The sequence below is a fragment of the Heterocephalus glaber genome, unplaced genomic scaffold (assembly GCF_053883595.1).
Source record: "Heterocephalus glaber isolate CG9 unplaced genomic scaffold, H.glaber_assembly_v1.0 deba00001553, whole genome shotgun sequence".
Lineage (NCBI taxonomy): Eukaryota > Metazoa > Chordata > Mammalia > Rodentia > Bathyergidae > Heterocephalus > Heterocephalus glaber.
The window spans coordinates 24,624,143-24,651,076 of NW_028258344.1; the positions used below are offsets into that span (position 1 = coordinate 24,624,143).

General features: G+C 42.6%; 1 protein-coding gene across 1 annotated transcript in view; it reads right to left on the reverse strand.

Annotated features, from left to right (window-relative positions):
- Znf704 (zinc finger protein 704) overlaps window positions 1-26,934 on the reverse strand; it is a 207,893-nt gene that overhangs the window by 17,576 nt on the left and 163,383 nt on the right. The window contains exons 5-7 of the mRNA XM_004842009.4: window positions 15,501-15,601; window positions 9,960-10,227; window positions 7,559-7,663 (exon numbers count right to left, since the gene is read on the reverse strand). Coding sequence (XP_004842066.1) covers window positions 7,559-7,663; window positions 9,960-10,227; window positions 15,501-15,601 — 474 coding nt within the window. The remainder of the gene's footprint in view (window positions 1-7,558; window positions 7,664-9,959; window positions 10,228-15,500; window positions 15,602-26,934) is intronic.

Consider the following 26,934-nt stretch of genomic DNA (forward strand, 5'->3'; position numbering starts at 1 on the left):
CAAACCCAAAGCCTTGCACATGCTGATAACACTGAGCTAAACCCCTAGCCCCTTCTAATTTCAACTTCATAATGACTTGGTGAGAAAAATTTCTGTCATTATTTTCACTATAGAGATCAGGAAATGGAGAAGTAAAGTGCATTTTTGAGGCACACAATTAATAAATGTTGGACCTAAGATTTGAATCTTGTTGTCCATATAGATAGTCTTAGAACTCTCTTCTGAGTAATATCAAAGCCCTTCTCTTTTAACTCTTCTATTCTGCTGTATAACTGATGGAAATAATACGTGCCCTGTAGGCACAAGCAACAAAGTAAAAATAGACAAATGGGGTTATATCAAACTGAGAAGCTTCTACATGGCAAAGGAAATAATAGGATTAAAAGACAACTTACAGAGAATGGGAGAAAACAAACTATTCAGCTGACAAAGGGATTGACATCTAGAATTATATAAGGAACTAAAAAAGCTGAATACCCCCAATCTAATTTTAAAATGGGCTAAAGAACCAGACACTTCTCAAAAGACATACGAATGGCCAACACTTACATGAAAGAATGCTCAATCTAACTGATCATCAGGGAAATGCAAATCAAAACCATAATGAGGTATCGTCTCACCCCAGATAGAATGGTGTCATCAAAAAGATGAGAAATAAGAAGTGCTGGAGGGGATGTGGAGAAAGGGAACTCCACAAAAAATATGAAAAAAAGGAAACCCATACAGTAGGGGCAGGGGTTTAGCTCAGTGGTTCCGGTGCCTGCCTTGCAAGTGCAAGGTCCAGAGTTCGATCCCTGGTACCAAAAAAGAAAGAAAGGGAACTCATACACTGTTGGTGGGAATATAAATTAGTACAGCCACTATGGAATATGGTATGGCGAGTACTCAAAAAACTAAAACTAGAACTATCATACGATTCAGGAGTTCCACTACTGGGTATATAGCCAAAGGAGATGAAATCACTGTATCAAAGAGGCACTTGCACACTTGTGCTTATTGCTGCTGCGCTGTTCACAATAGTGAACCTATGGAATCAACGCAGATGTTCATCAATGACTAAATGGATAAGCAGAATGTGACACATTATTCAGTCAAAAAGAATGAAGTCTTGTCATATGCCGCAACATGGATGGAAACAGGTCATTATATCAAGTGAAATAAGCCAGACACAAAGACAACACCACATGTTCTCACTTGTTTGTGAAACTAGTAGGTTAATCTTGTAGGAGAACACAGTGGAATAGGGGACAGATGATCAATAAGGAGCATCAAAGACACAGTGGAGATTCTTCTTTAGCACTGTAGGTAACTCTAGGTAAAACAATCTATGATATATTACTACACGTTGCATACATATATATGTTCCATTACCATAGTATGTCCCCTAAAGATGCACAAATATTAGTCATAAATACTTCTAATTTTTGACAAGAAAGAATACCCTAAAACAAAGCCCCATAAAGCATTATTTTAAGTCTCAGGATCTCCACATTTAAAAGTCTTTATTTCTTAACTTTTTCTAAGTTCTACCTTGAGGCATGTTTTATAAAGTATAGTATGCAGTATACTTTGGCAGTACTATATGATATTTCTAATTCAAATTGTTAGACAATGTGTCCATGTTTCCATACACTGCTTACCGATTAGATGTAACCTCAGAAGGGTTGAAGGACTCTAAGCTATAGTCTGCAAAAACTGTGGCTGATGCCTTGCAGGCCCTGAGTTTGTGTTCCATGAATCATCCCTAAGTTGGAAGAATCCACTTTCTCTGCCAACATGATGCTAGAGACAGCAGGAAAGCATTCCATCACATTCACCACAGGCCAGGCGCTGTGTGAGATGACAACTCCACAAGGCAGTATTAGAATAGAGGATGTGGCTGTCCAAGGGTCATGTGACTGGCTAGAGGTCAAAGTTCACAGATCGCTGAGACAGGATTTGTAACTGAGCTTCAAAAGAGAAAAATAACATGGACATTATGCCCATCTATAAACATACTGGAGAAATTTCTTTGTGATTTTTCTATCTCGAATAGAACAGAAAAATCCTTTGGCTGGTTTTGACCTCTATTATTATTGTTTATTTTAGTAGTACTGGGATTGAACCCAGGGTTTTCAACTGAGCTACATCTCCAACCCTTTTTATTCTTTCTTTTGAGACAGGGTCTTGGGAAGTCACTAAATTGCCCAGGCTAGGCACACACTTATGAACCTCCTATGTCAGCCTTCCAGAGTACTAAGATACAGGTATCCTGTACTTTATCTGGCTTTTTAATCTCTCATATTTTTTGAACCTTCTCTCAAAGCATTAAAAAAATCCCCCAAATCCGAAACCAACGAATCATCTAGCAATTAAACACTACTGTCTACTACCACCCCCCCCGCCCCAATTCATACATGGAGACTCTAACCCCAGTGTGGCCGTACTTGGACATACAAAGGGCTTTAAAGAAATGAGGTCAGTGAGGTTCTGAGGGTGCAGCCCTGATGCAGCAGGGTACCCAGTCTGTTCTTCCTCCTCCTGCCCTCATCCTCTCTCACTACCTCCCACACACTGGAAAGGCCCCGTCTACAAACCAGGAGAGCCTTCAGGGGGAGCTAAACTGGCTGCCACCTTGATCCTGGACTTCTAGTCTCTACAACTGTGAAGAAATGAATTCCTGTTGTTTAAGCCATTCAGTTTATAGTATTTTGTTTTGGTAGCTTGAGCTGACTAATGAAAGGGCCAAGAACTCTTGATTTTTGTCTTAAAAAGAGAGAAAGGCAGAGAAAAGCATGGAGTTAATTAGAACTAAAGGCAGACCATTAGGGAAAAGCAGGTTAAAGAAAGCTGTAATTAATGAGGGCTTCCTTTCTTTTCCCCTTCTCACAGCCTTGGGCTAGAGAAGACAACTTAGAGCAGTGTTTGTAAATATGCAGATCAGCCTTCTTGCTACACACCTCGGGGAAGGGGTCTTATTCAGGAAACTCATTAAAGCCCCATGATCAGGAAATGGAGCCCAGGCAAATGAATAAGTAAAATGCTCCAAACCCCGGGACTGCTCTGAAGTGAATTTCCCCCATTCTCTAGCAGGTGTCCAAAAGACTTCATCTTCAATACCAGGTCTCAGTGAGGGAGGAAAGGAAACCCTAAATGAGGCTGGCAACCTTGGGGTATTTGGAGTCAAAGAGAAAGTTTTTTTAAAAAAGTATTTTATAAAATAGAAGCTGTTCAATCTTATTGTTTGGACTTCACTGAAACCATCATTAATACTAACTGATTATAATTTAAAACTCTTACACCAGTTGAGGAGGAAGGAATTCCCAAGTTCTTAGACTCCACCTGGCTCCCTGCCTCCTAGGGGCTGGGACAGGCATTCCTGGTGAGTTCAGGGACAGCTTCTGGCTCCTAGTCCAAGGACATGTGACAGTCCTGGGTCTTCATGGTGTAGACCATTCGGAAAGCCAGCCCATCAGTGAAAGGGGAGGACAGCAACATCTACTTTTTTTTTTTTGGTACTGGGGATCGAACTCAGGTCCTTGCGCTTGCGCAGAAGGCTGCGGAACCACTGAGCTAAGTCCCCAGCCCACACTTTTTTTTTTTTTTTTTTTTTAAAGCACTGATGTGTGCTTCACAATAGAAAGAACATTTTTAGTGTAGCATTCTTGGTTTTCTAGAGTAAAAGTCTTTGAAAATACTCACCTCTACCTCCATCTTAAAATAGGAATGGCAAACCTGACTGCTAAAAAGGTCTACACTTAGTCTTGATCAAAACAAATTACACACAGAATGGGAATTCTCTGGTGAAGGAATAAATCAGAAGCTGAAATAGGAGTTTAGCAGAATACCTAGTTAACCCAGACTCTGTACATACTTTTTATCAAAGCTCTCAGCCAGAACATCCCCAGTAACCAGCACAAGGAAATGAGGGACTCAGAGAAAATTCTAGGATATTGAGATTAGGCTAGAGAACTTTAAAATTTCATTGTTGGAAAACAAGCAGTATCAGGTATCCTGACTGGCATCTTACTGTGTAAGAGATTTATGAACTGTGGAGTATAGGCAGTTAGTAAGAAAACCACACAGTGATTTCTCTAGACCTCAGAAGGAGACAGTCTAAGAAAACAAAGGGTAAAAGTATCAGTTTAGTTATCTGAAAAGGTAGAGGTCATCTGAAAAGAGGTGTGAACTAGGCTTCCGATCTATACCCTCCACTTGTCTTTACATCAGATGAGCAACATGGTGTATGCTCTTCCCAGTCAAAGGCAGGAATTAAAGGATTCGGAAAGCAGGCCAATATAACTTTGTAACTGTAGCTGTCATAAGAGGGCTATGTCAAATATGATACGGACAGCCACTCTGGATGTCTTCATGCCTACCAAGGAAAGAGACCCAAAGGACAGATGGGTATCTCAGACACCCACACTGGTCAGTGTTCTTGCCTGAAGCAAAACTAATACCTGCACATCTAAGCTGGTCTCTCCTAATGTCTGTTGACAAGGTCACTCAGAGCGGCTGACAGCTACCACTGTTCAGTGAAACAGGTAACTTTCATAATTACACATATTCCTCGTTTAATGACCTGCCCAGTTAATGACTGGTCATTCGGACTTAGGACTTGCTGCTCAGACTTAACAACCCGTCTTTGTGCGTGTGTGTGTGCGCATGCACACATACAGTTCTGTATATCTTATTTATACACCTTGTTTATACAGTAATTTTTGCTGATTGTACTGTACCGTACTGTAGCTTCGCATTGTTACACACTGCAGTACTGCATGTAAGAGTTATGCAAATAAAAGCAAAGCCATCAAGTTGGAGTTTCCTTTGACCATTTCTTTGTTCTGAATATTGTAATGTACACACTATGTACAATTCCTCATTTAGTGACCAATTAATTTAACCATCTAGTAACAGGAATGGAATTTGGTCTTTAAACAAGGAGTGCTTGTAGCCTATTGTATTTCAGGCACATTTGCAAAGCATGTTGTGCAAATAAATGCAGCATTCATGAAAAGACACCTGTCTTAAAATATGTATTTAAAATATATATTATTTATCTAATGTTTGATATTAAGAAAAATAAGCTACCTGACACATCTTGGATACCGAGGCACATGTGAGGTTGCTTGTTTTGCCTCAGTGTCTAAACTATATATGGTTTGTCTGTTTTGCTGCAGAAGGGAGTGACTGGGGCACGGTGTGGTGAGACCTGTGGATCACATATGACACAGGCCGGACAGCTGGGCCAAAGGGCCAGAAGAATTCATCAGTGCATGCTTTTTATTGGGCTCACGTCTAAGGACCATTTGCTTCCAAGAGTTCCTCAGGTGATAACAAAACTGATTCATTTGGAGTAAAATTCTCAGATATAGGCAAACTCTTTAGAAGCGATGTTACCTTTGAAACTTTCTGATATGTAGAAATGTCTCATATCATATGGGTGCACATAGTTTCTCAAGGGTTTTATATTCCAAACCACGGGAATCAGTTGAACAATTAATTATCAGTTATTCTTGGCTCTGTAATTGTTTTGTGTTTAACTTTCGTCTTATACTCCTGGTTAATAAACTCTTTTCTTATACACTTTATATGTCTTTCTATCCTCCAAAGTACTGCAGAAGCAGACAGAACAGTGGCTCCATTAATGCTGTTTCACTGTCAAGGACATTTGTCATTTCCAGTGATTTTTACAGGGTCAAGCAGGCTCATGGTCCCATGATATCTTATTAGTAATATTTTAGTTTCCTTGGTCCCTTGCGGTGACCTGCAGAAGCACCTTCATTAATGAGCCAAAACTGCACATTCAAAACACAGCAACATTCAAGTGTGTGGTCAATATAGCCTTGAAGAACTCATGGAAGCTGCTAAGATGCCAGGAAAGGGCACATGAGGAAATACAGAATAGATACTTCACTGATTTGCTAAAGATCCTATCTGGATTGCATCTGTTTTGCAAGCATTATTGATGAGCACTTTCTATAGCACTGCTATATTATAAGATATCCTGGATTTTCTGACTGATTTCATTCCTGTCTTTTCTGACATGTGAGGGATCGATCAAAATTGCTGGAACCCAGCTGATGTGATGATTTGTTGGTGGCTGCTGTATGTTATTTTAAAGTTATTGGACAGCATGCATTCTGAAGAAAAATGAATCATTTTCATTGAACTCTTTTGATAATATGATACCTAATACAGACATTCTTCATTTAACGACTTACCTGATTAATGGTGGTTTGGCCTTATGACTGAGGTGTGCTACTCAGACTTACAACCTGCCGATTAGACTTAAGGACCCATTTTTTTGTACAGTTTTTGTACAGTTCTGTACATCTTGTTTATAGCCTTAATATCTTTTGTACAGTACACCTTATACAGTACTGCAGTTTTTGCTGATTGTACTGTACAATATAATACTATAGTTTGTGTTGTTTTACATTACAGTACTGCATGTAAGCAATATCAAGTTGGAGTTTCCTTTCACCATTTCTTTGTTCTGAATATTGTAATGTACACACTATATACAATTACTCGTTTAGTGACCAAGTGATTTAATGACCTAGCTGCAGGGCCTGAACTTGGTCATGAAATGAGGAGTGTGTATTCCAGATCCATGGTATTATTTAAAAATCACATTCCAGGAGTATTTTCTGGAAGCCACCATTTCCAAATTGCTGCCAGCCGGATTCTTTTATTGTTAGCTGTTCCTCTATGGAATTTAATAAATATTCATCAGCAGAGCACAGCATAATTCATTCAGCCACTTTCATTTTTAGCAGCTCTACAGGAGGCTTTAGACTTTTCTAGGAACCTCTGGGAGTCACCAGTGGTTGACAGTAAGAAGCTTTTGTGGTTTCTTGTCAGGAGGGGTGGAAAGAGAAAACAGAGTTGAAATCTGCTATGGGAAGCCACTTTCTGAACCTTATCAGAAGTCACACAGCACCATGGGCATTCCCGGGGGTATGAATCTCTGGGTATTCTGTGATAAGCTACAAGACCCAGTACATTTTTACATGAGTGGTTAGGAATCAAGTTAATTCATGGTGATTTATCAGACAAATAATTTAATATGTCAAGTTAATTCTTATGGACTCTTTAAATCTGGTTGCATGTTTTATCAATTGCTTACTTAGCAACTATCCATCAGCATGGATTGTGTAAGCTTTGAAAGAAAAAAATGATTTCACTTATCTTTTAATCTTCAAAGGACATACCTACAAAACGACTTCTAAATAATAAACTGTATAAAGTTATTTATAATGACAAATAGCACCCTTTCCATATAAGGTATGAGTTCAACTATTCTAAATATCTTTTGGAAACATATAGACATATCACCACCACAAAAATGTATTTTCAACAACTTATCAACAATTGAAACTTTCTTCTAGTTTCCTAAAATGCCAAACATCTTTCCACCTGGGCCTGCCTGAACCATGAGATACCTTGCCGATGAGCTTACAGATATTGCTTAAGAAATACAGTACTTTTGGCATTCTGTCTCGCATGTTTCTACAGTTTCATCTGTAAATTTACATTTCGCCTTGCCTACCTTCTGGCCTGTCTTGCTACTCACCGGAATGCCTGTGAAAGTGACTGGGGGAGACTGCCAAGGAATGCTGAAGCTGCTGCCGTTGGGGGTGAACTTGGCTGACCCTGGAATGGTCACAGGGGGTGTGGCCTGTGAAGTAGAAAACAGAGAAGGCTGTTATGAAGGAACATTTGTCCTCAGAGCCATAAGCTGTCACTACCAAAGTATAGCCTCAGGAATGGTCTCAGCTGTATGACTGACTTAGACTAATTATCTAATAGGTGGTGATTAAACAGGGTCAAAGGGAGTAGCTAGAAACAGACTTGGAATACACCCAAGCAATCTATCTAATAGGAGATGGCTTTTGACTGGTAGTTTCTCAGAAAAAAATTTTATTTTATATACATAAGGTTATTTAGGAAACCTATAGATTCTTCACTATCAAATTGGGAAATATATACATGGAGAATATACTGGAAAACAATAGGTATGGAAATTGGTACAACATTTTGAGAGCATAATTTAGCAATATGTATCAAAATTCTTGGCATTCTGTGAACTAGCTATTCTACTTGTAAGCATTCACTCTCAGGAAAAGGATAGGCTGCTCATTGCAGAACCAGGTACTAGATATTAAAACCTGAAAATGACACTAAGTCCAGTAATAGGGAAAAAGGTAAAAGCATCTCACACAATATACCCAAGGAACCATTAAAATGTTGTTCATGATAGATTGAGTAAGGCGGGGGGAAGAAGAGTAAATATAGTGCTGCAGTAGATTTCGTTTTAAAATGCATATTCATAGACACATAAAACATAGTATTAAAGGACAAACAAAAAAAATTAACCAAGGGACTCTCTGGTTATTGGGACTATGAGTGAGTTTTCTTTTCTTGATACGTGTTTAGAACTTTCTATGCTGAATATTTATAAAATACAGAAAAAAGTCAATACTATGGATATAAGTTCTGGCAAGACCCTTCTAGATCACATAGGGTGTGTTCCAACTTTTTATTATGTAGATGAGCAAAATGATTTTCATGTTGTGCAAGACCATGATTTTTAAATTTTTTTTTTGGTACCGGGGATCAAACTCTGGTCCTTGCGCTTGTGCAGCAGGCGGCAAAACCACTGAACTAAATCCCCGGCCCAAAACCATGATTTTTGACATAGGAGCAATGCTAACAAGAACAGATGAATGAATGAATTTTTTGAATAACAGTAAAAGTCAGGAATGAAATTTACTGCATTAAGCAATTTAATCATTAGTTCTATCCCATTGTTCTTGAGTTCAAGTCAGCTACGTGGGTGGCTGAATTCTTCCTTTATAGGCTTAGTTTTCTTGTTACAAATTTATTGGCTAGTGACAGTAATTTTATAAATGGTGGCAGTGGAAAGTATTTTGGAAATACATAGACCCATAAACTGTTCACTCATGTTCAAATGTCATAATAATTACTCTTCTGAGGATTTGAAGAAAAAAAAAGTTTTAGGCAGGGAGATGTTCATAGTAGAGTTTTTAATGCTAGAGAAGAAAGAAGATAGACCCCAAAGCAGATACTTACTAGTCAGAGAGCGATTAAAACAATTTAATGTTTCAATTTGGTTGGCTACTACTTGGTTACGTAAAAAGTTTTATGAAACAGGGATGGAAGAAGACAATTCAGGTATGTAAAGGAGATTTTTAAAAACCTGCATAAGGTAGTTGGGAATCCCAGGGGGAAAAGAGCGTTACCCATGTCCCGCCTCTGCAGACGCAGGTGGGAAGCGGGATCTGCTGGAGGGGCTGGTACTGCACAGAATGCTGGCTCCACTCCTTGCCCTGAGCCGGCAGGTCTGGGGTGGGGTCCCTAAGAATTTCCATTTCTCACAAGTTCCAGGGATGCTGACACTGTTGAGTGGGGGACATTGAAAACCATGGCTCTCGTCTGAGAGGATCAGCCACCCATTTAAAAGGCAGGGTAGGACGAAGCCCCAGATGTGGAGTGCAGGGGGTTCTTTCACTGTGCCAAAGCTTTCCAAGGCTCATCTTTTCATTTATTTTATTCTTTTTTTTTTTGGTACCTGGGATCGAACTTGGGACCTTGCGCTTGCAAAGCAGGCGGCGGAACCACTGAACTAAATCCCCGGCCCCATTTATTTTATTTTTAATTTAACACATATAATGTGCCAAGGACCGACCTGAGAGCTTTATAATATTAAGGATTTTAATCCTAACAATCTCTAAGGGTTCAGATCTATAGCCAGCATTGGGGAATCTGAGAATAATCCCCAGGGCTCATCTGTGTGAGATCTTGGCTTTACTAGGAGAAAGAAAGAAACCTAGCGACTGTGGCACAGTGTGTGACGCTGTTTTCCCACTAACGTATTTTTCACCCCCCAGGCCATTCGGCCTCTGCTTCCAGCCAGGTCGGAGCGACCACTCCCCCCTTCCCTTGCAGGTCACCTGGTAAGCGTGGTCGGTGTGCACGAGGTAGAGCGTGGTGGGAGCCGAGCGGCTCAATGGTGTCATCAGCTTAGCATCGCTTTTGGCACAAGGAGTTTCTGTTCTGTTTGAATCAGGTATGGGGAAGGTTGGAGGGGAAGCCAGGGGCTGGGAGGGTGACACAGGAGCCAGGCCACTCAGTCCTTCTGCCACCGAGTCCGTGTGGAGCTTGATCTCGGTGTAGTAGAAGTCCTCTTCCCCATCGCTGTAGTCGGAGTCTCCAACACGCCTAGTGCAGAAGAAGGCAAAACAGAGGTGCTAAGCCTACCTGCTCTCCTGTGATCTTGTGCATGCTGCTCCTTCTGTCTGGAATGCCTTTCCTTTCTCTTGTCTGCCTGGCCCCTCTTGCTTCTCCTGCAGCACTCAACTATCCTCTTCTAGGGAAGTCTTCCTTCACTTCTGCTATGGTTTGAACGTGTCCCCAAGAGGTCATGTTACCCCCCAAGCTGGGCGTGGTGGCGCACGCCTGTAACACCAGCACTCTGGGAGGCTGAGGCAGGAGGACTGCAAGTTGAAATTCAGCTGAGGCAACTGAGTGAAACCCTGTCTTATTTTTTTTTGGTACCGGGGATCGAACTCTGGTCCTTGTGCTTGCGCAGCAGGCGGCAAAACCACTGAGCTAAATCCCTGGCCTGTGAAACCCTGTCTTAAAATAAAAAATAAGAAAGGGCTGGGGATACAGTCCAGTGTGAGGCCAGGGTTTAATCTCTAGCACTACAAAACAACAACAACAACAACAACAAAACAAGACCACACCAGAAAGTTAGCCCCCATTCCTATGTTAATATTTGGAAATGGGGCCTTTGGGAGACCATTAGGGTTCAATGAGGGCATGCAGGTGGGGCCCCATGTTGGCATCAGTGGCTTTCTGTGGAAGAGGAAGGGAGAACTAAGTGGGCTTTCTCTGTCTCAATATGCTGTGTCTTCCACAAGACCCTCATCAGATGTGAGCAGATGCGAGCGCCATGCTTCCGACTTCCCAGCCTCCAGAGCCAGGAGCCAAATAAACTCCTATTTAAAAATTATCTGGCTGCAGGTATTTTGTTGTAACAGAAAACAGACTAAGACAATCTCTTAATGCAATCAACAGTCAACCCATCGATTCATTCATTCAATCATCTGACAACAGTTTGCTGAGAATCTATTATATCCAGACTACTATAGGGATTCTTTTTTTTTTTTGTAGTACCAGGGATTGAACTCGGGACCCTGCGGTTTGCGCAGCAGGTGCCAGAACCACTGAGCTAAATCCCTGGCTGCAACTCTAGGGATTCTTGATAGCACAGTGAACAAAGCACAGAGTCTGCCCTGATGGAACTTACAGTCTATTGGGTGAGGCAGACAAGGAAGCCATACATTCACAGACATTTAATGTATCGTGCTGATAAATCCTAGAAAGAAGCATTGAATAGCCTACATGTGGTTTTAAGTAAAGTGTCTTCGTCATTTTCATTGCTGGGACAAAATTCCTGACACCTGCAATTTAAAGGAGAGAGGTCTATTCTGACTCTTGGTTACAGTCCACGGTCACCCAGATGGGCATAGCAGAGAAAAGCTGCTCGAGTCATGGCAGCCAGGAAGCAGAGGGAGAAGGAAGAGCGGGAGGGGACACACCCTTCCTGGTCATGGCCACAGCGATCCACCTTCAACCAGGTGCTGCTTCTCAGTGCACACCCAGCTGCAGAGCTCATTAGTGGGTGAATCCTCTGCCCAGCACAGTCTGTCTACGATCCAGTCACCTTCCCAAACCCTGGCTGTGAGCGATGAGGGTTCTGGGTGACGTCCCAGATCTACACCACACCAGGAAGTGACTGGGACAGGCACTGTGCCTTACAGTGTCCTGAGGAAGCCTTTCTGAGGAGGTAGCATTTCAGGGGATGCTTGCAGGACTGAAGTGAGGGCAAGAGCACGCTGGAACCGTGGGAAGGATGTGAGGCCTCCGGTGGGCCAGCCTGGTGCTCTCGGCGCAGTGCCAAGAGGCAGTGGCTGCAGTGTGGGGAAAGGAGCGACGGCAGAGTCACGCAAGGCTTCGAGGCCGTGCAGTGGCTTCAGCTTTTATTGTGGGTGGTTCTGAGGAATCTGAAGTTTTTTCTAAAGGGACTTCTGTGAATGTGGTCTGGAAGGAAAACAGGACCAGAGGGCAAGCACACGAGCCAACGGCTCCGGAGGAGGGGATGCCGCTGGGAATCCAGGTGGGCACTGATGGGGCTGCGGGGGGCACCAGCGGCCACGTGAGGAGAAGGCGCAGGCTGATGTGGTGTAAGGGAGAGAGTTACTGTGTTCCCATTAAAGTGTTTTCATCACTTAAGTTAACTGCTCACCATATTTCTGTCTTTTCTTTCACCCTCTGGCATCTCACTATGAGGCCCCAGGGCCATGGCTGGTGCTGATCTCCATGTCTCTCCACACACCCGTGTCCGTTAGCAGAGTGGGCACCTGGAAACACTGGCTGAATGAACCAAGCTGAGAATGATGTCTTGCGGGACTGAGACCATGAGTCACAGGCTCAGAGGCCGACTGACCCCTCCTACCCGTGAGCGTGATGTGGGCAGCCCACCCTCAGCTACTCTGCCTCGTTCCTTTACTACAAAATGGGGATAATGAGAATACCCGCTGGATGTGAGGACCTGACAGGTAATATGTACCAAGTGTACTTATTACATGAAAGCAAGGTCTATGTTAGAGATTCCAGTTCTCACTGTCACCAGCAGTGTCTTCCAAGGCGCTCTGAAAGTTCTCCTTGAGTCGAGGAAAACTGCACTTTCCCACAGCAAGTTTTGAGTAAAACAAAGTAACTGTCCATTACCTTAGCAAACATGATCAGACTTGTTCACTCCTAGGGACGTGTTACGTGTCTGGCACCCAGCCTTTGGGGCCGGAAGAGAGAGGCCATAGGACTCTACGTTTCACAGCCATATCCAGCAGTAGCTACAGATCACTGGCTCAGAACAAACCTGTTTCCCCCTAATGAGCCCACATAGACCCTCCCTGCCCCTCCACAGACCTCTCTGTTCTCACAGATCAGTGGCCTCTCCCAGTCCAGTCCCATTCCCTGAGGCATCTGGGAGGGGCCACTGTGCCACAGCCGGTCTGGCCAGGCCGGGTCCTCTGCGCCATGTACATCAAAGACCCCAGAGATCAGGACGAAGAATGAACATCTGTTCTATTCCTATTTCTACTTCCTTTCCAGGCAAAGGCCAGCTATCTGCACTGCTACTTGCAGTCAGGTGCTACTAATACATGTACACAGACCGGGGGTGGGGGAGCAGTGGTGGTGGGGGACTCAATCCTTCCGGTGGGGATAAAGCAGGCTCAGCCACTGGTGTACTAGCACAGAGTGAGATTTAAGAGAAACTCAGTACACTTTTTTTCTTTTGGTACCAGGGGTCAAACTGATTCTTGCGCCTGCACAGCAGGAGGCGAAACCAGTGAGCTACATCCCCGGCCCTCAGTGCCCTTTTTATACTGGCATGGTGTGTGCACTGCACAACATCGCATTCAAGACATGCTTTCTTTGGGTTTTGACACGCTTCCCTCCCTGCAGCCCCACACAGCCGACACCCACTGAAAACGCCCCATCATCCTACAGTCTCTCATGGAGCTCATGGACTAAGAAAGGGCAGTGGTCTCTCCCAGGCCATAAGGGCTCAGGCTCAGCTTCAGAAGCACCAAGTGGCCCCTGAGCCCTGCACATACAGGCCCTTTCTTGGCAGTGGCTGAGAGGGCTGTGAACCACAATTCACCAAGCCAGTCTAAGTGCACAGAGTAGAAGGTGCCCTCAGGAAGCGAGTCAAGTACCTGCACGTTCAATGCCACCCACTGTGACTGCACCTCAAGATCTAGTGGGGAAAGCAGGTGATACCACTTGCAGTCTATAATGCACATGTAGCATGTGCTTCTGAGAGGGGCCGAAGAGGATTCAGTTTTCTGGGAAGATGGACTTAAAACAAATACCGTAGCTCCTGGGTATAGCTTTTGGAAGTTCATTCTAAACCGGTGAGTTGCTCTGAGCTGTGGAAATCACCCTGACATTGAGACCTGAGGGGAGACACCACGAGACTTCCTTTCTGAAGGCTTGAGGGAGAAGAGCGGGGTCTGCACAGGAGTGTTCCAGTGTGGCATTTTACTTTCTGAGACCAGGTCTCACAAGGCTGCCCAGCCTGTGCTTTCCACTCATGGTCCTCCTGCCTCGGCCTCCTCAGTAGCTGGGACAATGTGGGACTTCATGAACATGAACATGACTCTGTAGCCAGGGGAAGAGAAGCCCAGTCTTAATGGGTTTCTAGCCTGCTATCAAGGCTTTGGCAAGTCCACAAATACCATCTTGTAGAGGGAGGGAGCTAGACCCCTGCTTCTCTCCATAGTCTCTGCAACTCACAGATTAGAAAAATCACCTTAGATTCCATTTGCATTTTTGCATATATTGCTTTTTATGAATGATGTATTCCCTAAATGTATCCCTTGTGTTCATTTTTCCATTCATCTTGTCAAAAGAAGTCTTCTGTGTTTAAGCATGTAGACTTGGTTGTGTGTCATGCTTGACTAGTACACACTGGTTACAGCTTTTCAGTGCCCCTTCTAAGTTCCAGTTGCCTGAACAAGAAAGACTCAGGGCAAAAGCATGAGTTCCTGTCTGACACTGTTCCCTGCTGGGAGCCCCAACTGCTATGGCTCCCAAAGTTCCATTTTAACTTTCCTTAGAAAGGCTCTTTTAATATAAGAGGCAAAGGATAGATTTTACAGATAAAGCACTTATTTAGTTGACAGGAAGACTGAGTCAGACCAAGAGGCATTTTTTTTTGGGGGGGTACTGGGGATTGAACCCTGGGCCTTCACACTGAGCTACATCCTCAGACCCCCAATGGCCATTTTTGGAGACAAGGTCTTGCTAACTGGCTAAGTTGCCCAGGCTGGGCTCAAATTTGAGATCCTGCTGCCTCAGCCTTCTAGAGTGCTGGGATTACAAGTGTGTACACCATACCTGGCCACCAGGAGGCATTTTAAGAGCACAGCAGTGTGGATTGGTGCAGTGATTCTTAAACGTTTTTAGGCAAGATATCCCTTTGAGGACCAAAGTCACAAGTACTCTCTATTAGAAAGATAAATACACATTTCATTTTACAGACAATTTCAGGGGGTTCAGGGATCCTTTGAATCACGACCCCAGATTAGGAGCCCCTATGCTAGTGTTTCATACTTCAGTAGTGTCTGTTACATGTTTATCATCAATCTCACAGCTGACCTGGCAGACCTGCTGTTACCAGTCCTTTCAGAAGGAACTGAGGCCCGGAGCAGTGAGTCCCCTAATGTGACTCAAGAAGAAAAGTCTTGTACTTTGCCCTGTGACATCTGACCGGCAGTGGCCACCTAGAGATAAGGAAGAACGACCTGGCCTGGTATCCAGAGCTTCTAAGGCACAATGCGGAGCTTGATCTCAGTGCTGGCCGGCGGCCTAGCGTGACCGCTGGAGCCCGCTCCACTCTGCAGGGAGGGCGGCCTTACCCAAGGTGGATGGTCCGGATGTGCTTCTGGATACCTGCCGCAGTGCTCAGCACCTTGCCACAGTTCTTCCAGAGGCATTTGAACATCACCTTCATGGAGTTCTAGGACGGGAGAGAAAGTTACATTACAATGAAAACTAACCATTCAATATTTGACTTCTGTTTTCTCAACATAGTTCTCCTTCATTAGAAAAGCAGCAGCTCCTCCATGCTCTTGACCAGAACTCAGCACACCATTCTCAGAACTTCCTGGGCTGGTGTGAGTATAATGGTGACCCCAGATATTTTCCCTAGTTCTTTAAGAGAACTGAACTCTGCTGGAATTTTTCAGATCATGTCCATGAAGGTGGTCATAGTGGCTAATATTCACTGAGCTCCTGTTAGGTGCCATGCTATTCTAAGTGTTTATCTCATTTAATCCTAAAAGAGGGATGCTATTATTAATCTCCATCCCAGAGATGATTAGGTACCCAGGCAATGACCTGGCTACTGGCAGAGATGGAGAACAGCTCCAGGAGTCTGGCTCCAAAAGCTGCCCTTCCCACCAATGCACAATACCACGTTTTCAATGAAGGTCTCAGTATTTTTCAAAAACAGTTCAGCATGGTGTTTGAGGGTACTATGTTGGACTTACTTCTCAAGTCCACAATGTTCTTATTTATAAAGTAAGAACAATAATAAATCTGCCTCATGGGTTTGTTCCCAGGATCAAGGTCATGGGAGTGAATCAGGTAGCAGAGCACCAACAGGAATAATCTTTCAACTCACAGCAGCCACCACGGCATGATGACCATGCTTCCTGTAATGAGTCTGGCAGGGATAAGTCTCACCTGGGGGTGGGTTGCTCGTCGCTGGGGTACCATGTCTTTGCAGACTGTTTCCATGGGCTCAGTGACAGTCATCTCTGTGTGCTCACGGAGCCCCAGTTGGCTTTTCCTCCCCGCACACAGTCTGAGCTCATTCCCAACCCGATTTGTTGACTTGATGGATCTGTTGACCCAAGAATTTAGGGGCTGAAGAACCACTAGTTCAGGAGTTCTTCATCTTTTGTTTGTCATCAATTATTTTGGCAGTCTGGTGAAACTTACGGACTCCTTCTCAGAATAGTGTTTTTTAATGTTTAAAATAAAATATAAGAAAAAGTAAAACAGAATTATAAGTATATTGAAATACACTTATAATAAGGTTAAAAATGTTATAATATGGCAATACATACACTTTTTAAAAATTAAATTCTTTTATTGGTACATTGTAGGTATACAACACAATTACATTTCTCATTGGGAATTGTACCTTTACATAGTGCATCTTGGTTCTTATTTTTTCCTCATTCCTAGCCCTCCCTTCACGCCCTCCACCCTTCCCTATTTACAAAGCCTTTACTTCCATTTTTTCCATTTCTCATCATTTTTCCTTTCCCTTCTTTCCTTTCCTCTGCCCCTCCCAATACCCCTACCCCTTTGGACCTTTTCTTCCTATTTTGCATTATCGATTATTCATTCTAATCATTGGTACATTTTAGGTATACAATATAAGGACATTCATCATTGGAAATTTGCACCTTTACATAGTCTCTCTTGGTTGTTTTTCACCCTTGCCCAACCCTCCCTTCAACCCCTCCATTCCTCCCTATTTACAAACATTTTGTTCATATTTTTCCATTTTCTCATATTAATCCCATTCCCTTCTATCCTTTCCCCATAGCCCTCCCACTTCCTTCCCCTTTGCCCCTTTTCTTCCTATTTCACATAACCTATTATACATTTAGTCCTCATTTACACTTTCAATTTCTCACACTAGAGAAACTATTCAGTATTTATTCATGTGTGTCCTATTTATTTCACTTAAGAGTATGGCCTCAATGTGCATCCACTTAGCTATAAATGTCTCTAATTTCTCATTTTTATGGCTGAGTAGTACTCCGTTTTATTAAAAAAACCACATTTTCTTTATCCAGTCTCCAGTTGATGGGCATTTGGGCTGTTTCCAAGTTTTAGCTATTACAAACTGTGCTGCTATGAACATGGGCGCACATACATCACTGTGGTATGATTCTTTTAATTCTTTGGGGAAGATCCCCAGCAGTGGCATAGCGGGGTCAAATGGGACTTGCAGTCCTAGTTCTTTGAGGTATCTCCATACTGATTTCCACAGTGCTTGCACCAGTCTACACTCCCACCAGCAGTGGAGCAGGGTTCCTCTTTCCCCACAGCCTTGCCAGCATTTGTTATTGGTTGATTTCATGGTAGCAGCCATTCTTTCTGGGGTGAAGTGGAATCTCAGCATTGTTTTCATTTGCATCTCTCAAATGACCAGTGATGTTGAACATTTTTTCATGTATTTATTTGCTATTTCTACTTCTTTGTCTGAGAAATGTCTGTTCATTTCAGATGCCCATTTTTGGATTGGGTCTTTAAATTTGGGAGGTCTGATCTTTTTAAGTTCTTTATAGATTCGAGACAGTAGACCTTTGTCTGAGGAAGATCAGGTGAAGATTTTTTCCCACATTGTGGGTTGTCTCTTCACACTGCTGGTGGTTCCTCTTGCTGTGCAGAAGCCTTTTAATAAGAAGAGATCCCACTTGTTGATTGTTTGTGCTAGTTCACGGGCAACTGAGGTTTTGTTCATAAAATCTTTTCCTACACCGCTGTCTTCAAGGGTTCTACCTAACCTCTGTTCCAACTGGTTCAGAGTTTCTATTTTAATATTTAGATCTTTAATCCATTTTGATTTTAGTTTAGTGCATGGTGAGAGATACAGGTCTAGTTTTAATCTTTGACAAATTGAAGCCCAATTTTTCTAGCACCATTTATTAAAGAGGCTATCTTTCCTCCAGTGAGGGTGTTTGGCTCCTTTATCGAAGATGAGATGGCTAAGTGTGTCTGGCATTGTTTCTGCATCTTTTAATCTGTTCCACTGGTCCTCAAGCCTGTTTCTTTGCCAGTACCATGCTGTTTTTATCACAGTAGCTTTGTAGTAGAGTTGCAGGTTGGGGATTGTGATACCCCGTGCCATGTCTCTGTTACCTAGAATTGCTTTTGCTATTCTGGGTCTCTTCTTGCTCCAAATGAATTTTTGGATTTTTTTCTCGAGGTCTATGAAGTATGCTGCTGGGATCTCAATTGGAATTGCATTAAATCTATATAGCAGTTTTGGAAGTATGGCCATTTTCACTATATTAATCCTTCCTACCCAGGAGCAGGGGATGTCTGTCCATTTTCTAATATCATCTTCAATCTCTCTTTTCAGAGTGCCATAGTTTTCAGAGAAGAGGTCTTTGATTTCTTTCGTTAGGATGATTCCTGGGTATTTCAGTTTTTTGGATGCTATTGTGAAAGGAATTATTTGCCCTATTTCTCTCTCAGTGAGTCTGTCATTCGTGTAGAGGAAAGCTATTGATTTTTGTGTGTTGACCTTGTAACCAGCTACTCGACTGAATTTGGTTATTAAGTCTAGAAGACTTTTGGTGGAGTTCTTGGGGTCTTCTATATAGAGTATCATGTCATCTGCAAATAATGACAATTTGACGTCTTCATTTCCTCTCTTTATTCCATTTATTTCTTTCTCTTGTCTACTGGCCGTGGCTAATGTTTCCAGAACTATATTGAACAAGAGTGGTGATAGTGGACATCCTTGTCTTGTTCCTGATTTGAGTGTGAAGGATTTCAGTTTTTGACCATTTAGTATGATATTGGCTGTTGGTTTTTCATAGATGGCTTCTATCAGTTTGAGGTAGAGACCATCTATTCCAATTTTTTGTAGGGTTTTTATCATAAATGCATGTTGGATTTTGTCAAATGCTTTTTGTGCATCTTTGGAGATAATCATATGGTTTTTGTCCTTGGCTCTATTGATATAGTGTATTACATTGATTGATTTTCGTATATTGAACCATCCCTGCACCCCTGGGATGAATCCCACTTGATCAGGGTGTATGATCTTCTTGATGATCTTCTGCATTCTGTTTGCCAGTTTCTTATTAAGGATTTTTGCATCTATGTTCATTAGTGAGATTGGCCTATAGTTCTCTTTTTCAGTTGGATCTTTCTCTGCTTTGGGGATCAAGGTGATGCTTGCTTCCAGGAATGAATTTGGGAGTATTGCTTCCCTTTCAATTTCATTGAAAAGTTTAAACAGTAGTGGCAGCAGTTCCTCTCTAAATGTCTTGTAGAATTCAACAGTGAAGCCATCAGGGCCCAGGGTTTTCTTAGTTGATAAGTTTTAAATTACATTTTCAATTTCATTGGTTGATATTGGGTGTTCAGAATTTTTAGGTCTTCTTCCTTCAACTTTGGTAATTCATATGTATCTAGGAATCTGTCCATTTCTTCTGTGTTGCCCATCTTATTGGCATATAGGTTCTGGAAGTAGGTAATGATGATCCTCTGGATTTCTGCTGGGTCTGTTGTAATTTCACCCTTTTCGTTCCTAATTGCATGGATTTGGGCCTTTTCTTTCCTTTTTCTGACAAGGTTGGCTAAAGGTTTGTCAATTTTGTTGATTCTTTCGAAGAACCAACTCTTGGCTTCATTGATTTTTTGTATCGTTCTCTTAGTCTCCATTGCATTGATTTCTCCTCTGATCTTTATAATTTCCTCCCTTGTATGAGCTTTGGGGTTGTCCTGCTCTTCTTTTTCTAGAAGCTTGAGGTTCAGCATCAGGTTGTTTAATTGGGCTCGTTCTGTTTTCCTAATATGCGTATTCACTGCTATGAATTTCCCTCACAAGACTGCTTTCATTGTGTCCCATAGATTCCGATATGTTGTATTGTCATTGTCATTTAATTGAAGGAACTGTCTGTTTTCTTCTTTAATTTCCTCTGTGACCCATTGGTTATTCAGAAGTGTGTTCTTCAATTTCCACATGTTTATGAAATTTTTTGAGTTTCTTTTGCTATGGATCTCCAATTTCATCGCACTATGGTCTGATAATATACAGGGGATAACTTCAATTCCTTTGCACTTACTTAAACATGTTCTATGTGTGAGTATGTGGTCTATTTTGGAGAATGACTCACGTGCAGCTGAGAAGAATGTGTATTCTGATTTTGTGGGGTGGAAGACTCTGTAAACATCTGTTAAGTTCATTTGTTCAAGAGTTGGAATGAGTTCTAGAATTTCATTACTTATTTTTAGTCTGGTTGATCTATCTATTTGTGACAGTGGGGTGTTGAGGTACCCCACTATAATTGTATTAGTGCATATATGACTTTTCATGTCCGTTAATATTTGTTTTATATAGTTGGGTGCACTAGTGTTTGGTGCATAGATATTTATGATTGTCATCTCTTCCTCTTGGATTCTTCCCTTTACAAGGATGTAGTGTCCTTCTTCATCTCTATTAATCAGTGTTGGTTTGAAATCTACTTGATCTGCCAAGAGGATAGCTACTCCTGCTTTTTTTCAGGTTCCTGTCGCATGCGGTATTGTTTTCCACCCTTTAACTTTCAGTCTATGAGTTTCCTTTTGAATTAAGTGTGTTTCTTGTATGCAGCATATTGTTGGATTTTGCTTCTTGACCCATTCTGCCAGTCTATTTCTTTTGATTGGTGAATTGAGACCATTAACATTGATGGTTATAACTGAAACGTATTGACTTGTCATTGCCATGACTTTTTCTTTTTGTTGGATTCTCCTGGTTTACATTTAATTTCTTGTCATGCCAGATGGGTTCATTCTGCTTTGCTTCCTGGGGTTGTGATCCTCAATGTCTGTTCCTAGGATATTGTGTAAAATTCTTTGGAGTGCTGGTTTGGTATTCACGAAGTTCCTAAGGTGCTCTTTGTCATGAAAGTGTCTTTTTTCTCCATCCATTTTGAAAGATAGTTTTGCAGGGTCCATCAATCTGGGTTGGAGGCTGTTTTCTTTTAGGGCTTGGAATATGTCACTCCAAGCTCTTCTTGCCTTGATGGTTTGTGTTGAGAAGTCTGTTGTGATTCTGATGGGCTTTCCTTTGTATGTGATTTGTTTCTTTTCTCTAACTGCTTGGAGAACTTTGTTCTTCTGTTGTGTTTCTGGAGTCTTAACAATTATATGCCTATGTGTAGATTTTTTTTGATCAAGGCTATTTGGAGTCCTATATGCCTCACTTATCTGTAATACATACACTCTTTAATTAGAGTAGATAACAAGATCTTGAAGTGGGTCTTAAATCACCATGATTTCAGAGTAGTATCAAACATACTTATAACATCTAATAAAATTATGTGGTACGGAATAGCTATGATTCTACTGGTATTAAAGTCACAGATGGTGCTAATATTATTGCGGTTTGATGCCTTAGTCATAATTGAAGGTAATGGTAGATTATAGTTAAGATGGTAATAAGGATTTATTTTCCCCCAGCCAAGCGCTCAGCCTCCCCCACCTCTGCTTGTTTGTTTGTTTTTGGTACTGGGGATCAAACTCAGGACCTTGCGCTTGAGAGGCAGGCACGGTGCCACTGAGCTAAATCCCCGACCCTCTTCCCTGACCTCTGAATTCATACCCCTTTGAGCATCTGTGAACTCCAGGTTAAGACTCCTGCACCAGAATGAAGGACTCCAGGTCCCTGGGGGGCTGTGTGGATCAGAGACCCCCTCCTCCCTCCACTTCCCCACTGACCTAATTGGACTGTGACATGAGAAATGAATAAACATCTATTGTGTCCAGCTACTGAGGTCTGACATGGGCAACACACACAGCAGTGGTGACCCCTTGCCTGAACTGAGAGAACCTATGTAGCGTTGTTTATGTGTCTACTAGTGTTGGGAGCAATTCTACATAATTTGGGGGAAGAATCATTTCACGATTAAATTGTGATCAGGCCTAGTTTTCCTGCCTACAGGCTGGCTATGGCATGTTGAGACATATCTCCATTTTTGCCTCCAGTCACAGCTAAAACCTCAGTGGTCCTGTGATGCTGTGACACTCCAGGACAGGATTACGTCAGCTGAAGACATCTTGGTTCCTTGAGAACTGAGTAGTAAACGAAAAGTTTCACCTGGGGAGGGACAAATTCCTAATCAACATAAATTCCTCATTGTTCTAGGATTATCACTGCCCTCTGAGTCATCTGTTACTTCAGATGTACTGAATAAAGGTGTGGCAAGCTTGGGGTGCCTTGGTCTTTGCTGCCCAGAGCAGCACTGATCGGGCCCAAAGCTCAGCTTCTTCTCCAGGTCTCCTTTCCTGTCTTTAGTCATTAATTTGCTTTCTGCTGTTGTGGCTCACAAGAGAGCAGGACTCACTGCAGGGGTTTTGGTAACGGCCTCTCGCCCTGTTCCCTACATACTAGGAAATCTGCCACGGACCTTCTGCACCACCCTATCCCCGGTTCTATGAAGCCACCATTCACACACTGAAAAGATGACTCAGCTTGCTACACTATTGTACAGTATCCAAATGACGATTCTAGATAGCACACCCCATGGAGGACTTTGCCTAGGTTTCCCAGTTGAAAAAGGACTTGGAAGCATTTGGAACTGAAGAGCTTCTGTGAGCTGAAAAACAGATGCTTTTGGCTCAACAAGCAGAGGACAAAGCACAGCGGCATATTATGAGCAGATCTGTGATCACGGAAGAGGCCCAAGTTCCTGTGGGTTTCATGAGGCTGATGTGTTCCAGGGGCTCTGCCGAGTGACAGCTCTCACAGCCCAGTGACCTGCAGCTCCTGCAGCTCCCGCACCCCTCAGCGGGCTCCCTACAGTGTGCAGAGGACCTGAGGCTGTGGGAGGGCCGTGAGGAGATTCTCCCACGGTTGGGTTCCTCCTAAGCAGACCCTTGAGCTTCTGGCGCTCTCATCCCCTCAGGCCATGGATCTAAACACAGGATGTGACATGAGCCCAAGGGAAGATTTAAATCTAGCCAACTCCCAAAGTGCACAAAAGGAATTCTTCTTGGTAGTTTTAAGTATTTTGTTTAAAGCATATAATTTGACATAGCAATATTAGTAAGTGCCCTTTCCCCATTTTTCAAATGATAAAGTTATACTATAGAAGATCTCTCCCATTTAAGGGAATTAATGTCTCAAATCAAAATTACAGGTACACGAGGCTCTAAATATCTATCTGGATACGAAGTCTTTTTTTTTTTTTTGGTACTGGAGATTGAACTCAGGTCCTTGCGCTTGAGCAGCAGGCGGCGAAACCACTGAGCTAAATCCCCGGCCCTGGATATGAAGTCTTGATAAACAAAAACACTTTTTGATTCATTCCTAACCTTTTTGTTGATGGCATTCTTTCATTCATTAAACAAAATATCTTTTTGGCAAAGAATATTCCAGGTGCTGGGAACAGAGAGAAAACGTAGCTGCTCACAAGGAAATGAAATTCTGGTGGGAAAAGGACGTAGCATACAGAAAGTGGCTTTGAGTTGAGACCTGATGGCTGGAGAAGGAACAGCTATGCTAAGAGCTCGTTTTCCAAGGCTTGAAGACAGGAAAGAGTGTGGAAAGGGCAAGGGGCAGGAAGAAAAATGTTTAGAGTTCAATGAGGCAGTCTGAGATGAGGCAGGGCCAGATTATGTAGGTCCTTGTAGTGAAGGTAAGGGATGTGGATTTTATTCTAAAAGAATAGTTAATGGGGCTGGAGTAGTGGTGCACACCTGTAATCCCAGCACTCCCGGAGGCTGAGGCAGGAGGATCACAAGTTCAAGCCCAGCCTGGACAGCTTAACAACTTCAATAAGATTCTGCCTAAGGTCTGTGCATGCCCTACCGCGGTCCTGAGTTACGCGGAAGACACCGAATCACCCCACTGCAGACAGGCAGCCACCTGATTCCACATTACCAAGGCGCAGAGGACACCAGACCACCAGACCAACGTACTGAGTCCCACTGTTCCCAGCCCAGAGGTAGGGGCTTCTGAGCCGTCGTCCCACTGCTCCTGGTCCAGAGGAAGGGGCTTCCCGGTCACCATCCCTCCCGCTGCTCCCAGCCCAGAGGAAAGGGCTTTTGGGCCACCTTCTGTCCTGCTGCTCCTGGCCCAGAGGAAGGGGCTTCCGGGCCACCATCTCTCCCACCACTCCCGGCCCAGAGGGAGGGGCTTCTGAGCCACCATCCCACTGCTCCTGGTCCACAGGAAGGGGTTTCCCATCCACCATCCCTCCGGCTGCTCCCAGCCCACAAGAAAGGGCTTTTGGGTCACCATCCCTACCGCTGCTCCTGGCCCCTGTCCCACCTCACCCAGCTCAGAGGAGGTAATCTGTGCAGGCGCTAACAGCCCCCAGCCCCAGTCGAAATGAGAAAACACATAAGTCTCAAAACCAGACTTCCAGATCACCTACAGCAACCCCAAAGGGAAATGAGATGGAACACTCTGATACTCAACCACCTGGACCCACTGAACTGGCAACAAAAGGGGATCTGGAAAAAATGAAATCAGAAATAATTTCCAGATAACAGGAGAAATTGTGCCCTTAGTGCAAGACATGATTAATAAATCTAGAGAGGAGCTGAGGAACATGATGGAATCCCAACATAAGAAACAAATGGAATCCATAAAACAGATGCAAATAGATTTCCAGGACATGAAAACCTCCATTGAAAGTCTACACAGCAGAATGAGCCAGTGTGAGAACAGAATTTCAGATATAGAAGATAAGATTGCAATTAGTGACCAGGAAAAGAAAAATTGCTTCAAAATTATAAGGGAACATGAGAAATCAATCCAGCAGCTGCTAGATGATGCAAAAAAGAATAACATAAGACTGATTGGGCTGAATGAAGAAACAGGAGAGAGTGCAGAGGACATAAAAAATCTCTTCACAGAAATCATGGCAGAAAACTTCCCAAGCAGGGGAAAAGAGCTTGACATACAGATAAGTGAGGCATATAGGACTCCAAATAGCCTTGATCAAAATAAATCTACACATAGGCATATAATTGTTAAGATTCCAGAAACACAACAGAAGAACAAAGTTCTCCAAGCAGTCAGAGAAAAGAAACAAATCACATACAAAGGAAAGCCCATCAGAATCACAACAGACTTCTCAACACAAACCATCAAGGCAAGAAGAGCTTGGAGTGACATATTCCAAGCCCTAAAAGAAAACAGCCTCCAACCCAGATTGATGGACCCTGCAAAACTATCTTTCAAAATGGATGGAGAAAAAAGACACTTTCATGACAAAGAGCACCTTAGGAACTTCGTGAATACCAAACCAGCACTCCAAAGAATTTTACACAATATCCTAGGAACAGACATTGAGGATCACAACCCCAGGAAGCAAAGCAGAATGAACCCATCTGGCATGACAAGAAATTAAATGTAAACCAGGAGAATCCAACAAAAAGAAAAAGTCATGGCAATGATAAGTCAATACGTTTCAGTTATAACCATCAATGTTAATGGTCTCAATTCACCAATCAAAAGAAATAGAATAGCAGAATGGGTCAAGAAGCAAAATCCAACAATATGCTGCATACAAGAAACAAACCTAATTCAAAAGGAAACTCATAGACTGAAAGTTAAAGGGTGGAAAACAATACCGCATGCAACAGGAACCCGAAAAAAAGCAGGAGTAGCTATCCTCTTGGCAGATCAAGTAGATTTCAAACCAACACTGATTAATAGAGATGAAGAAGGACACTACATCCTTGTAAAGGGAAGAATCCAAGAGGAAGAGATGACAATCATAAATATCTATGCACCAAACACTAGTGCACCCAACTATATAAAACAAATACTAACGGACATGAAAAGCCATATATGCACTAATACAACTGTAGTGGGGGACCTCAACACCCCACTGTCACAAATAGATAGATCAACTAGACTAAAAATAAGTAATGAAATACTAGAACTCAATCCAACTCTTGAACAAATGAACTTAACAGATGTTTACAGAGTCTTCCACCCCACAAAATCAGAATACACATTCTTCTCAGCTGCATGTGGGTCATTCTCCAAAATAGACCACATACTCATACACAGAACATATTTAAGTAAGTGCAAAGGAATTGAAGTTATCCCCTGTATATTATCAGACCATAGTGCAATGAAATTGGAGATCCATAGCAAAAGAAACTCAAAAAATTTCATAAACACATGGAAATTGAAGAACACACTTCTGAATAACCAATGGGTCACAGAGGAAATTAAAGAAGAAAACAGACAGTTCCTTCAATTAAATGACAATGACAATACAATATATCAGAGTCTATGGGAAACAATGAAAGCAGTCTTAATGAGGGAAATTCATAGCAGTGAATACACATATTAGGAAAACAGAACAAGCCCAATTAAACAACCTGATGCTGAACCTCAAGCTTCTAGAAAAAGAAGAGCAGGACAACCCCAAAGCTCATACAAGGGAAGAAATTATAAAGATCAGAGGAGAAATCAATGCAATGGAGACTAAGAGAACGATACAAAAAATCAATGAAGCCAAGAGTTGGTTCTTCGAAAGAATCAACAAAATTGACAAACCTTTAGCCAACCTTGTCAGAAAAAGGAAA